This window comes from Vipera berus (genome assembly GCF_964194415.1).
Source record: "Vipera berus genome assembly, chromosome: W".
In the NCBI taxonomy this organism is placed as follows: domain Eukaryota; kingdom Metazoa; phylum Chordata; class Lepidosauria; order Squamata; family Viperidae; genus Vipera; species Vipera berus.
In genome coordinates, this window is record NC_138210.1 from 56,125,483 (window position 1) to 56,140,242 (window position 14,760).

At 46.2% G+C, this 14,760-nt stretch overlaps 1 protein-coding gene across 2 annotated transcripts in view; it reads left to right on the forward strand.

Annotated features, from left to right (window-relative positions):
• LOC308676098 (tubby-related protein 2-like) overlaps positions 1-14,760 on the forward strand; it is a 38,457-nt gene that overhangs the window by 16,885 nt on the left and 6,812 nt on the right. For both annotated transcript variants that reach the window (XM_081341823.1, XM_081341822.1), the window contains 6 exons: positions 4,087-4,194; positions 6,051-6,245; positions 7,924-8,106; positions 8,573-8,715; positions 9,820-10,002; positions 11,996-12,108. In XM_081341823.1, the coding sequence (XP_081197949.1) occupies positions 4,087-4,194; positions 6,051-6,245; positions 7,924-8,106; positions 8,573-8,715; positions 9,820-10,002; positions 11,996-12,108 (925 nt within the window). The remainder of the gene's footprint in view (positions 1-4,086; positions 4,195-6,050; positions 6,246-7,923; positions 8,107-8,572; positions 8,716-9,819; positions 10,003-11,995; positions 12,109-14,760) is intronic.

Below are 14,760 nucleotides of genomic sequence, written 5' to 3' on the forward strand. Positions count from 1 at the left end.
ATATTGAATGGTTTGCCTTGGATTCGAACTGAGATCATTCTGTCATTTTGAGGATTGTATCCCAGTATTGCTTTTCCTATTTTTTTATTGACTATGAAGGCTACTCCATTTCTTCTGAGGGATTCTTGCCCGCAGTAGTATACCTGATGGTCATCTGAATTAAATTCACCCATTCCTGTCCATTTTAGTTCGCTGATACCTAAGATGTCGATGTTCAGTCTTGTCATCTCTTGTTTGACCACGTCCAGCTTTCCTTGATTCATGGATCTTACATTCCAGGTTCCTATGGAGAAAAAATCTTTACAGCATCGGACTTTCCTTTCACCACCAGACACATCCACAGCTGAGCGTCCTTTCGGCTTTGGCCCAGTCGCTTCATTCTTTCTGGCGCTACTAGTACTAGCCCTCTGCTCTTCCCCAGTAGCATATTGGACGCCTTCCGACCTGAGGGGCTCATCTTCCAGCGTCATATCGTTTTGCCTTTTGGTACTGTCCATAGGGTTTTCATGGCAAAGATACTGGAGTGGTTTGCCATTTCCTTCTCCAGCGGATCACGTTTTGTCAGAACTCTCTGCTATGACCTTTCCGTCTTGGGTGGCCCTGCACGGCATAGCTCATAGCTTCATTGAATTACGCAAGCCCCTTCGCCACGACAAGGCAGTAATCCATGAAGGGGAGGCAGGTGAGACCAAGATAAAATTATAGGAAGATCAGCTTGTATATATGGGTGGGTAAATGGGTGGTCTCGCAGAAAGCCCACAAGCTACCTGTGACTTCCCTTTAAAGAAAAATGAATTACGGGGATGTGCTGTCATCCCTGAAATATCTCCTTACTTGGGAATAAGGCACCAGAACATATCAATATGTTCTTCTGAGATAAGCTCCATCCTGCAGTTTTTGATTTGGGCATGGAATACGGTATGTGCCTTGTGTGATGAGAAACTTCAGCAAATTCAGCAAGCGGATAGCTAACAACAAACGTCTAAAATAGAGCAGGATCTTCCTAGCACTTCCATTGCACACAACTTTGGTGGAGCTAAAAACTCACTCTCCAAAGGTGTGTGGGGTGGGTCACCCAAAAAGCTTCTAAAAGTGCATTGCGGGTGAAAATTGGATTTAAATACCATGACTTTTAATTATTAGACTTTTGATTTTAACCCACCCCATTTCCCCACATCAAATGTGATTCCTAGATTTTTAAAATTAAGTAGGTGTATAATATAAACCAGAAGAAGAGAGATAGAGAGAGTGAGTGTCATATAATTGAACTGGTGCAGTACAAGATGGTAGACTAAACTAAAATTAAGCTGGGAAGTTTGTGGGCCAGCGTTGGTTTGTGCCAGGCATGAAAATACAGCCCAGTTTTCCAGCAACGCAACGTCCCAATTTTGTAAAGTAGCTAACAGAGGAGTTTCGCAGCTTCAGTAAGGTTACTTTAGCTGCCGTGTTGCAGACGAGAAAAAGGGTATACGCAAACATGCAAGAATTGAGCCTTATATAAAGGTCAGTCCCAGGGTTTAAATCCCAGGTCTTTTCTTTCCATCCCTTCACGTCAGACCTATGACCACAACTGAGCCCAAAATTTCTGTTCCTAAGCAAGACACTTGCTGAGTGAATCAGGCCCCATTTCATAGCCTTTTTGTCATGTTTGTTACCGTATTTTTTGGACCATAAGACGCACTTTTTTTCCCCAAAAGTGGGGGGGAAAACGAGGGTGCGTCTTATGGTCCGTAGGTGATCCATATGGCCAGCCCCAACCTCTGCAAGTGGAGCACGAATCGGCACGTGCTGAGAAACGCCGATCTCACGCTCCTTCACTCTCCCTTGCTCGGTTTCAGCTTCCCTTGCTACAAGAGAAAGCAGGCTGAAACAGAGTGAGGAGATTGCCAGGAATGCGAATCGGCTGATCTCGTGCTGCTGCAATCTGCCTCGTTTCAGCTTGCTTTCTCTTGTAGCAAGGGAAGCTGAAACCGAGCGAGGGAGTTTGCAGGAGCGCGAGATCGGCCGATTCGCATTTCTGGCAATCTCCCTCACTCCATTTCAGCTTGCTTTCTGCAAGAGAAAGCCGGGCTGCAGGGCTGCCTCCGCGGGTACTGCTCTAATGCAGAGAAGGAAGGACAAAGAGGGAGGGAAGGAAGGAAGGAAGGAAGGAAGGAAGGAAGGGACAATGGGAGAGGGAGGGAGAGAAAGAGAGAGGGAGAGAGAGAGAAGGAGAAAGAATTTTTTTTCTTGTTTTCCTGCTCTAAAAACTGGGTGCGTCTTATGGTCTGGTGCGTCTTATGGTCCGAAAAATACGGTAAGTGAATCGCTACAATTGTGAAGGGAATTATGCGGTGAATCTGCCTTCCCCATTGAGTTTACATGTCAGAAGCTCCTTAGGAAGGTTGCACCACAAGAGCACCCCGGGACGCCGCAACCGTTGTAAGAACATGTCAGTTGCCAAGCACCCGAAGTTTGATCATGTGACCGTTGGGCTACTGCAATGGTCGTAAGTTTGAGAATTGGTCAAAAGAGGCTTGGACTAGAAGACCTCCAAGGTCCCTTCCAAATCTGTTACTCTGTATTCTTTTCAGTGCTGACTTTCCGTTGTTCTTTTCTCAGCCTTGAGCGTTGGAGACTCCTCCTCCATGTTAACATAATGACTCTGTCTGGCCTGAGAATTTTATTTATTTATTTTAATCCCATTTATATCCCGCCCTTCTCCGAAGACTCAGGGCGGCTTACAATCTAAGAAGCACAAATCAATGTGCTTAGCAATAGCCTTCATTCTATTGAAAAGTTTTAAAATACAATTTTCCTTTAAAAAACCCACCTTCCCCCTCCCTACTCCCCCCCCTACCTCCCCCCCACCTCCCTCCCTCCTCCCCTCCCCCCCCGACTTCCCAGAGCTAAATACAAGGTATATATCTATAAAAAGGCAATCATAAGCAACCATATACTACCCACTATAAAATCTAAAATCCATTACTCTCTAGCTTATATAGGATAAGACACACCTTAACAATATTAACTATATATAAAAAACTAAAAGAAAAAAGAAAAAAAAATGAAAGAAGACTTATTCGAATGCTACATAAAACTTCTTAACCCTATACTTGTTCTGGATAAACTCAATCCATTTTCTCCATTCCATAATATAGCGTTCTTGACTCGGGGCGGCTTACAATCTAAGAAACACAAATCAATGTGCTTAGCAATAGCCTTCATTCTATGTATACGCCTGCTTATTAGGGCTTTCGGGGCCCCCCAAGCGGCATTATTACAAAGTCAGCTTATTGCCCCCAACAATCTGGGTCCTCATTGATAGTTCCTGCCTTACCAGCTTCTGTTCTTAGAGTAAGCATGTTAGGAAACCATCTAAATTAAATCAATAACAAGACATCAATAACAAGACATCACTGTTTAAAATGTGTGTGAACCAAATTGTCAAGCCTATCATAATATCTATGTGAATCTCTCTCTCTCTCTCTCTCTCTCTCTCTCTCTCACACACACACACACACACACACACACACACACACACACACGAGGAGGTGACAGAGAGAGACAGAATAGGCAATAGAATCTGGGAAAGCATGGGGGGCAGGTCTGATTTCCTGGAGAGGAAAGATATATACATTGTCTGGGCAAGCCTGTCATAATCTCTCTCTCTCAAGCCTGTCATAATATCTCTCTCTCTCTCTCTCTCTCTCTCTCTCTCTCTCTCTCACACACACACACACACACACACACACACACACACACACACACACGTGTGTCATTCAAAGAGGAGGTGACAGAGAGAGACAGAATAGGCAACAGAATCTGGGAAAGCATGGAGGACAGGTCTGATTTCCTGGAGAGGAAAGACATATACACTGTCTGGGCCACAGGTGGTGTATTTATGATGGGGAAGGTTCATTCTCATCCCACCAGTATAAAATAGTACGTTTTCAAAATATATTGGATTATAATCCAGCCCATCTGAAAGCTGTTATGTTGAGGAAAGTTACCAGGTGTAGTCTGGACGGTGCTTTTTCAGAAATGACCATGGATCCTCATACCATTTATTTGTGCTCCTGCCTTTCTTTTCCCCTCTCTGACTAGATTTTTCTGATGAGGCAGAGCTGGAGGTGGCCATTTTGGAAGAAACCCAGCCTATCAACAAGAAGGAATCCATTCCCAAGAATGGCTGGCAGGTCAAACAAAGAGAAGGTGAGGCCAGGAAAGGGAGGAGTTGCTGGGATCGCTATGATGCCATTCTCTGTTACTAAGCTACTGCCTTTGGAGTGAAGCGCTTGGTTGCCAGGCAACAAAGTTGGGTCAACAAGTCAAGCTTGTATGCGCCGGACAAGGAATGAATTCCTCCTTCGTGAACCAGGGTGACCAAAAGTGGAAGCCATGTAACAGATATGATGCTAAGCATGATGGTATCGATGGACCTCCATCTCAATGTTCCTCACCTGGATTTCCAAATTTTTCTCGGCACCATAGAGGTTTTCCAGAGCTATTGTGCCTTTTGTTAAAAGCTGCTTCCTTCTGCCTGTCCTAGTTCTTCCTTTTTAGCAGGAATTGGGAAGGAAGGCTAGTAATGAATTGTCCCTGGATTAGCCAACTTCAAAGATATCAGCTCTAGGATTTAATGGTTAATGATTAAATTATTGTGTTAATTGTTCAATTCTGCTTTTAGGCTTGCTCCAGATTTAATGTAGAGCCAGCTCATAATTAGTGGAAGTTAAATTCATGACTAAGTTTGATTTCAGGTAGACAATCCTTAGCTATAATAAGGATGGTCCCTCTCAACAGCTCTTAATACTACTCATTGGAAGATACTGTGTAGCTCAGCATTTCTCAGCCTTGTCCATTTTAATATGTGTGAACTTCAACTCCCAGAATTCTCCAGCCAGGCTTGCTGACAGGGGAATTCTGAGAGTTCAAGTCCACACGTATCAAAATGATTGAAGCTGAGAAACATTGCTATAGGCTAGGGCAGGGGTAGGCAACCTTGGCTCTTTTATGACTCGTGGACTTCAACTCCCAGAATTCCTGAGCCAGCATGGCTCAGCTTGGAAACCTCTCCCTTTCCCCTCAGAATGGCTGGCTCAGGAATTCTGGGAGTTGAAGTCTATGAGTCATAAAAGAGCCAAGGTTGCCTACCCCTGGGCTCTTTTCTGACTCGTGGACTTCAACTCCCAGAATTCCTGAGCCAGCATGGCTCAGCTTGGAAACCTCTCCCTTTCCCCTCAGAATGGCTGGCTCAGGAATTCTGGGAGTTGAAGTCCACGAGTCATAAAAGAGCCAAGGTTGTCTACCCCTGGGCTCTTTTCTGACTCGTGGACTTCAACTCCCAGAATTCCTGAGCCAGCATGGCTCAGCTTGGAAACCTCTCCCTTTCCCCTCAGAATGGCTGGCTGAGGAATTCTGGGAGTTGAAGTCCATGAGTCATAAAAGAGCCAAGGTTGCCTACCCCTGGGCTCTTTTCTGACTCGTGGACTTCAACTCCCAGAATTCCTGAGCCAGCATGGCTCAGCTTGGAAACCTCTCCCTTTCCCCTCAGAATGGCTGGCTGAGGAATTCTGGGAGTCGAAGTCCACGAGTCATAAAAGAGCCAAGGTTGCCTATCCCTGCTATAGGCATTTTGCCTTTCTCCCCACACATTTGATTCTGTTAACGTGAAAAAAAATAACGAAAGGAATGGCAGAAAAATGAAGACTGCGTTAGAAAAGGAAGAGAACGATATCCGGATACCCTTCCCCTCTCCAGGATTCCCTTCTTATCAGTGTTTCAAATATTACCATTACAGCTTTTCATCCTTTGTTGAATAGCTATTTGTTCAGTAGCAGAAGTGTGTCTGTGAGGGGATGTGCAATAAAATTATGGACGGAACTCTTTCCAGACATGGCCACGTTAGTGCCTTGTTTCACATCCCGTTTATATCTTCATCAGTCCAAAAGTATGAATGGCGTCTGACCATCAAAAGATTTTTTTTCCTCCCTCCAGTTTTGTTTCTGACTCTTGAGACTTAATACACTTCTTACCCTGGATATGATGTCATCTTCGATCATCCACAGGACGACCAAATCCTCAACGGCGTGGTCAGACTGCCAGAACAAAGAGAGAAAGCTTATCCCCAAGATATGACACTCCGTCTCCCATGGTGGGTATGGAAGAGGAGGCTCCTGAGCACATGTTCCAGGCAACCAAATCAAAAAAGGAAAGGTTAACCCCAGTACAGAAGGTTGCATCCGTTGTCATGGATATGGAAGGTGAGACTTCTGAGATATAAGTCAGAATCCAGGGGGGCTGGGGGGAAAGAAACCATACGCGTATGAAATGAAATGGGAATGAGTGTTGGCAGTCTATGCTTCCTGCTGCGAATAAATGGGTGCAGAAAACTGGTGTACTTGAAATGAATTATCTTACGTTGTAGCAAGGCAAATTGAGATGAAATACTAGGCAGAACAGTTAAACAATGGAGCCAGTTACTGAGGGACATCGTGGTATCCTCTTTGTTGATGCAGCAAAGCAAAGCAAAGCCTTTTCTGGGAGATAACTGCACTTTGTGGCCTCCACTAAGTAGTAGGCACTTGGATTCAATGACCTAAATAATATCTCCCAGTGCTAAGATTTTACACTATCATGTACACCAGTGGTGGTGAACCTACGGCACGCGTGCCACAGGCGGCACTCAGAGCGCTTTCTGTGGACGCATGCGCCATGCCCCGGTGATGGCAACTGTCCCTCTTCAACCGGCCGCCTGCTAAGTCGCTGAGGCCCCATGTGGCCGGATGCATCCCGGCACGGCTGATTCCCACCCCCTGTCCCATCCCTCCTGGCCTCGCATGCTCTCCTTTTCCCAGGCACGACCCACTGCATCGCCTCCTCAGCTGTCGGCCGGCCATCCAGCTCAGAGGCGGCTTCTTTGAACTGCTGGTGGCGGGCTGCAGAGCCCCAAAGTGCGCCAGTCGAGGGGCCAGCAGGCTGTGGCTGCTGACAGACACTGTCGGCCCCCATGCGCTCGCTGGCTTCTGTGTGCGGGGGCTGATGGTGTCAGGCAGCTGCCACCCTAGCCCTTGCCTTGCTCCATGGCAATGGCACCCCTGCCTTGCCTCACCTCACCCCACAGGAGGAGCCTCCTGCCTACCGCCCTGCCTGCCAGAGACCCCCTGGATCTCCCCAACCCTGCCCCCCCCACAGGCGTTCCTCCCCATGAGCAACATTGAGGTGACCGCACCCACCTTGGCCACACCCACCCAATCTGCCATGACCACCACAGCCACGCCCACCCAGCACCCGGCAATAAATACGTGGTTTTTGGGTTGCTCTTTGGGCACTCAGTCTCTAAAAGGTTCACCATCACTGATGTACACTATTGGAGACTCTTGATTCCTGACAGTGGAAATGCAACAATGCATACCTTTCACGGATTCTCTAATTGTAGCGAGGAAAGAAGGTGTTTCTTTAAAACTACATGTTTATGCGTATGTATAGGAGGTGGCAAGGTGGGCTCAGCAGTTAAGACTCTGGGCTTGTTGGCTGGAAATCCGGCAGCCCAGGTTGAAGAGCTGAGCACCATGGGATGGGGTGAGCTCCCGTCCTCGCCTCGGCTCCTGCCAGCCTAGCAGTTTGAAAGCATGCAAATATTGGTAGATAAACAGGTAGCACTTCAGTGGGAATGTAACAGCCCTCCACGACATCATGCTGGCCACATGACCGCAGAAATGTCTTCGGACAGCGCTGGTTCAATGTCCTTGAAATGGAGATGAGTACTGCCCCCTACAGTTGGCAGTGACTAGCGGAGTAAAATCCTCAGGGACTCCTTTCTCTCTCTTTTTTTTTTTAAAACACATATATGACTCTAAGGTAGTAAACATATAAAAATATGGCGTCAGAATAATCCGGGCGGAATGAGAAGAGATAGATTTCACATCTTGTTTAATTTAGTTTTGAAGAATGATCTTCCCAGAGAAGACTCGAAGTCTGCAGAGTCCAAAAAGGCCATTGGAGACATGTATAACATCACTGTGCTCCAAAGCAACTCCGAAAGTGACGGGGAATACTCCCAGGAGCTGACTGTACCCTCTTCACCTATGAAGAAGCCCCGTGACAGGATGCTGAGGCACCGAGGTTAGTGGACTTTCTGCATGGGTGGGAGTAGCGGATGGAAAGAGGCGCTCAAACAAACACACTTAATTTGCTTTGGAAGTTTGTTGCATCGTGTGACTTTGGAACTTGAGTCCTGTTCTGTGTGATTTCAGAAAATAAGCCCTGCACCATTTTTATTTTTATTTTTATTTTGCAATTGTCCTTCTTGCCCTGGTTTTAATCTCTCAAATTTGTCATGATTTTATGGTTTTAAACCATTTAGCAATTGTGCTGGTAATGAAAAGCATTGAAAGAAATATAAACAAATGATCGAAATCTGGGGACCCAGATTCACATGTTTTCAGACAGGAAGGCAAACATCAGGAGTCAGGATTCCTGGCTTGACCTTTGCTGTCTGTTGGAATGGAATTAAAAACAAGAAAGGGCAGAAAGAAAGGATGACTCTTTTCCTTTGCCCAACTTTTGCAGTTCTCCTTGATTTTTCCAGGGTCTCTCACTAATGGAAGGAGGAGTCAGAGTGAGGAAGAGGAAGAAAATGATGAAGATGATGACGATGAAGACTTCAAAGATGACGACCAAGACATTCTCAGGAGTGTCATGTACATTCAAGAAGAAATTGACTTATCTGCGGTAAGGGGCTAAAATAAAACTTGGACGTATTTTAGACACCCCTTGGGAAATCTTTTTATCGTTTCATCTAATGCACATTTATCATTACTTAGCAGAAAGGGATTTTCTTCTGATTCTTCTTCCTTTGAAGACCTTTCTCCTGGCCCCCACCCACTGCATCTCCCGCTTACAGTTTCTCTACCGTGGCATGTATTTTCACACTGTATTTTAACCCTTTCAGGAGAAAGCAGAAAATGAGAGCACCTTTTACCAACATCTAATCCTTAGAGCAGGGCTTTTCAACCAGTGGTACGGGTACCACCTGTGATACATTGGCACCTGGCAGGTGATACCCGACCATCCTAGAAAAGTGGTAGTGGGGGAGGGGACAAGCCTGAGCGAGAGACGGCTGGAGCTGCAGGGCTGTCAGGGCTCAGCGGAAGCGCCAGGATCAGCGCCAGGCTCCAGCTGGAGCTCGGCGCTGATCCTGGCGCTTCTGCTGAGCCCAGAAGAAGCGCCGATCAGCTGGAATGTTGCAGCATCCCCACGGTCATGTGATTTACATTCAGATGCTTGGCAACTGATTCATATTTGTGACGGTCACAGTGTCCCAGGGTCATGGGAAGTGACCAAAACCTGCTGCAACCACCCAGCAGATGGTGGGAAATAAAAACCGAACACCCCCCCATTCCCGCTGCCAATCCTCAACAGAAATGCTCACAACAATGAAAACCTCGGACAGGAGGAAGAGCGCCGCTGGGCGGGCAGGCAGGTGTCTTGCTCAGCTGTGGCTTGGGGGGGCACTTTTTTCAATGCCATTGTAACTTCGAACAGACACTAAGCGAACTGTTGTAAGTCGAGGACTACCTGTACTTCATCACTTTTTTCCTTTTTGGGGGGGGTCAAGTTTTTGACACCTTACTAGGCAACTGGTGGTCCTCAGATGTTGTCATATCCTAAAAGTGGTACAATGGGTGAAAAGGTTGAAAAGCCCTGCCTTAGAGAACAGGGAGGGTTCCCGTAGATTTGCAATAGCCGGCATTTTATGGGTGGAAAAGCAAGAAGGTTGTAGTGCAAACCGGCTCTCGGATTTTATTATAGCTTGCCTCTTCTTCTCCCTGGCAGTCCCCAAAGGAGGAACCAAGCACTCCCTCATCACTCAAAGTGGATGACATTGAAGCCTTTGTTTTGCAACCTGCCCCCCAGGGCCACACGATCCAGTGTCGCATCACACGAGACCGGAAAGGGATGGACAAGGGCATTTTCCCCTTCTACTACTTACACCTTGAGGTGGAAAACGGGAAAAAGGTATCGGAAAAAGCAAAGAATGGTGCTGTACTTAAACACACACACACACACACACACACACACACACACACACACATACAGTTAAAAATACATGATTCTGAAAAATGGGTTTGAATTGGCATCCCAGACAGAGCAAAGTTTCTGCTAACTACTGTTTGGAGATGAAGGCCTCGAAACAAACCCAATTGAAAAGAAACCCAGTATTGTGATCCCTTTCACAAGAAGCGTCCATTCCATCCTATAGCACAAGTAGTCCTCAGTTAACCAACCGCTCATTCAATGAAGTGGTGGTACTTTTGACCAGCCTTCAAAATTCCAGCTAGCGCAGCATCCCCACAGTCACACAATCATGATCTGGGCACTTCACAAACCAGCCCAGATTTCTGACCATTACAGCATCCCACAGTCACGTAATTGTTATTTGTGACCTTCCAGCTTTCGACAAGCAGAGTTAACAGGGAAGCTGACAGAAAGTCAGGCTGAGATCACATGAGGTCCTTGCTTAGCAATTTACGGGGAATTGCTTAACCACAGTAACCAGGGATTGCCAACATTGCCATTGTTATTCATAGAATGTCCCATTTTATTACTTTATTGCTTAGCGACAGACATTCCGGTCCCAGTTACTATTGTTAAGTGAGGACTACCCATATATGATTAATAAATTATGCTATTTAAAAAATATTTGTTAGATGCTCTGTAAAGGATTCAGCTTGCAAACAACTGTCAGGTCTAGGAATATTGAAATATCAAAAAAAGAAGTCTTTCAAGGTATCCATCACACTTGTTGAAAGGGACGTGGTGGCTCAGTGGGTTAGGACGCTGAAGTTGTCGATCAGAAGATCGGCAGTTTGGCGGGTCAAATCCCAAGTGCCGCGTAGCAGAGTGAGCGCCTGTTACTCGTCCCAGCTTCTGCCCACCTAGCAGTTCGAAAGCACGTAAAAATGCAAGTAGAAAAATAGGGACCACTACGGCGGGAAGGTAACAGCGTTCCGTGCGCCTTTGGCGTCTAGTCATGCCGGCCACATGACCACGAAGACGTCCTCGGACAAGCGCTGGCTCTTCAGCTTTGAAACGGAGATGAGCACCGGCCCCTAGAGTCGGAAACGACTAGCACGCATGTGCAGGGGAACCTTTACCTTTACCTATCACACTTGTTTGGTCTTTGAAAGTGCCTACAGTTCTTAAAGACCGATCAATCTCACATATTTGAAGTGACAATGCATTAGCTAGAAGCTCACAACACCTGCAAGAATGCTGTGATACTAACAATGCTGAATTCATTGACTGTTGCAATGGTTGTCAGTCAAAGGAGATGGCAGTATCTGGCCATCCTTAACTGATTTTGAAAAAGCTAATACGATAGGACCGGTTCAGAACAAGAGCCAACTGGAAATTGAAAAACAGGAAGGTATCAAAATGCTTCTGTTTTATTAATTAAAAAAACAAAAAACATGGAAGGATGTGTCCTCGAAGTCACTCGTTTGAGAGAGTCTTCACCTCTATTGCCTTCTATCACCTTATCGAGGCTGATATTAAAATATTTTGATTCAGTTTAATTCACGAAGCGGTCTCCTTTGAACTTACTTTCAGGAAGCAGGTGGGTTGTCTGAATGCTGCCAAAAACAGAAGGGATTTTTTTGTTTCTGCTGAAATATACTGTACTTAGGGTGGACTTCAGCACTCAGAACTGTCACCGATGGCCAAATTAAGAATCCATATGTTTGGAGGACACCCTGCTCGGGAAAGGCTGCTATGGACGAACCCCGGCAGCAGTGTTTCACACAATAAAACAAGTGCGACTGAGCAAACTGTTTTACTATGGTGTACGAATCCAACCTGAGCAACAGTTAGTTTTATAGGGGTGAATTGGCTATTATGACCATTTTCATTTTTGATCTCTTTGGCATTCAACCATATCAAAACAGCAGTGATGGCAATTAAAAAGGCAACCAGGAATGATTCTCCCTAACAACTGGGCGTTCTCTTTCAGCGGTTCCTCATGTCTGGGAGGAAGAGGAAAAAAAGCAAGACTTCAAATTACCTTATTTCCTTAGATCCGATCGATCTGTCACGAGGTGGAGAAAGCTTCATTGGAAAAGTCAGGTGTGTCTGGTTTGGAGCCTATTAAAAGCAGGTGTGAGTAGCCGATAGACCTACATCCAGTGGTTCAGCTTTCTCCAATGGATATTGAATGGAACCCCCAGAATTCCTAACCAGAATGACCAGGATGGGGGATTGTGGGAGTTGAAATCTAATACTCTACCCCTTTGCCAAGCGTTAGAATCTCTATGATCTTCAGTAAGTCAGTTGCACGTCACTCCCATTGTTTTACTTATGGGGTAATGTACATAATTATCTTGAGTATTTTCAGTGAACACTCTTAAACATTAGAGCGTGTTACAGTTGCTTCTACAAAATGGTCTCCATGGTGGCAGGAGGGGTCACGGTCATTGAAATGGGGAGGGTGACTAGGCTGTTGAAATGTGATGCCCATTAAAGAAGGGCGGAGCTTTGTTCACCCAGTTGCGCCCACCATTTTGACATCACTGAGGTGCATAATAGACATGCTGGACCCAAACCATGCATTTCCTAGCAGACCATTTGGTGACATTATTCTCCAATATAGGTAGACTTCACTTAGTGATTGTCATGGGCAGCCACCATTCAAAGTTACAACAGTGATGGGGAAATTGCAGCCGTTGCTTGAATGTCTGAGCTTTGCAGTGTCTCAGTCAAACATTTTCCACTATAGCAGGGGTGTCAAACTCAATTTCATTGAGGGCCACATCAGCATTGTGGTTGCCCTCGGGGGGGCCAGGTGGGTATGGCCAGGGTGGGCATGGCCTACTGGGTGGGCGTGGCTGGAGTGCGTATGGCCTACTGGGTGGGCATGGCCAGCTCTACATAATTGGCATCAAGGGTGCCTATGGGGGCCTGGGCAGGAGTGGGACAGATCTGGGGGTCTCTGGCAGAAGGAGGGTCTCTGGGCCAGGGCCAAGGCAGTGGGGGCCGTTCCCTCACTGTTTCCAGGATGGCTTCGGGGGCCACACAAAACCACTTCGCGGGCTGGATCCGGCCCCCGGGCCTTGTGTTTGTCCTGTCTGCACTATAGTCAGCATGCATCCTCCTATGGAGAAAAGCAAAGTTTTACATTTAGGCAGGAAAAATCAAAGGTACAATTACAGATTGGGCGAGACCTGGCTTAAAAACAGTAACTGTGAGAGGGACCTTGGAGTCCTAGTGGATGATCACTTGACTATGAGCCAGCAGTGTGCAGCAGCAGCCAAAAAAGCCAATACAATCCTGGGTTGTATAAGCAGGGGCATAGAATCAACATCCTGCGAAGTATTGGTACCGCTTTATAAAACCCTAGTAAGACCACACTTGGAATACTGCAGCCAGTTTTGGTCACCATATCCCAAAAAAGATGTTGAGAGTTTGGAAAAAATTCAGAGAAGAGCAACTAAGATGATTAAAGGCCTGGAGACTAACATGTACGAAGAATGGCTGCAGGACTTGGGTTTGGCTAGTTTAAAGAAAAGAAGAAATGGGGGAGACATGATAGCAGTGTTCCAGTATTTGAGGGGCTGCCACAAAGAAGAGGGGGGTCATGTTATTCTCCAAAACACCGGAGGGCAGGACAAGAAACAATGGTTGGAAACTGATCAAAGAGAGAAGCAACCTGGAATTAAAGAGAAACTTCCTGACAGTGAGGATAATTAACCAGTGGAACAGCTTGCCTCCAGAAATCGTGGGCGCTCCATCACTGGAGATTTTTAAGAAGAGACTAGACTTGTCTAGTCACTTGTCTTGTCACTTGTCTGAGATGGTATAGTTCCTCCTGCTTGAGCTGGGGGCTGGACTAGAAGACCTCCAAGGTCCCTTCCAGCTTCTCTTCTCTTCTCTTCTCTTCTCTTCTCTTCTCTTCTATTCTATTCTATTCTATTCTATTCTATTCTATTCTATTCTATTCTATTCTATTCTATTCTATTCTATTCTATTCTATTCTATTCTGAAGCTGAGAGGATTTGACTGGAAGAAAAAGGGGAATGGCCAAGGATTCTTTGTTTACTAGCCGAGGGAGGGTGTTTTCCCATGAAGGGAAGTCTTGTTGTTGTTAGCTGCGAAGTCGTGTCCGACCCATCGCGATCCCACGGACAACGTTCCTCCAGGCCTTCCTGTCCTCTACCATCTTCTGGAGTCCATTTAAGCTCACGCCTACTGCTTCAGTGACTCCATCCAGCCACCTCAATCTCTGTCGTCCCCTTCTTCTCTTGCCCTCAATCTTTCCCAGCATTAGGCTCTTCTCCAGTGAGTCCTTCCTTCTCATTAGGTGGCCAAAGTCTTTGAGTTTCAGCTTCAGGATCTGGCCTTCTAAAGAGCAGTCAGGGTTCAACTCCTCTAGGACTGACTGGTTTGATCGCCTTGCAGTCCAAGGAACTCGCAGGAGTCTTCTCCAGCACCATAGTTCAAAGGCTTCAATTCTTTGACGCTCGGCCTTTTTTATGGTCCAGCTTTCACTGCCATACATTGCAACTGGGAAGACCATAGCCTTGACTATACGCACTTTTGTTGGCAGGATGATGTCTCTGCTTTTTAGTGTGCTGTCTAGATTTGCCATGGCTTTCCTCCTGAGGAGCAAGCGTCTTTTAATTTCTTGGCTACAGTCCCCATCTGCAGTGATCCTGGAGCCCAGGAAAATAAAATCTGTCACTACCTCCATTTCTTCCCCAACTATTTTTCAGGAATTGAGAG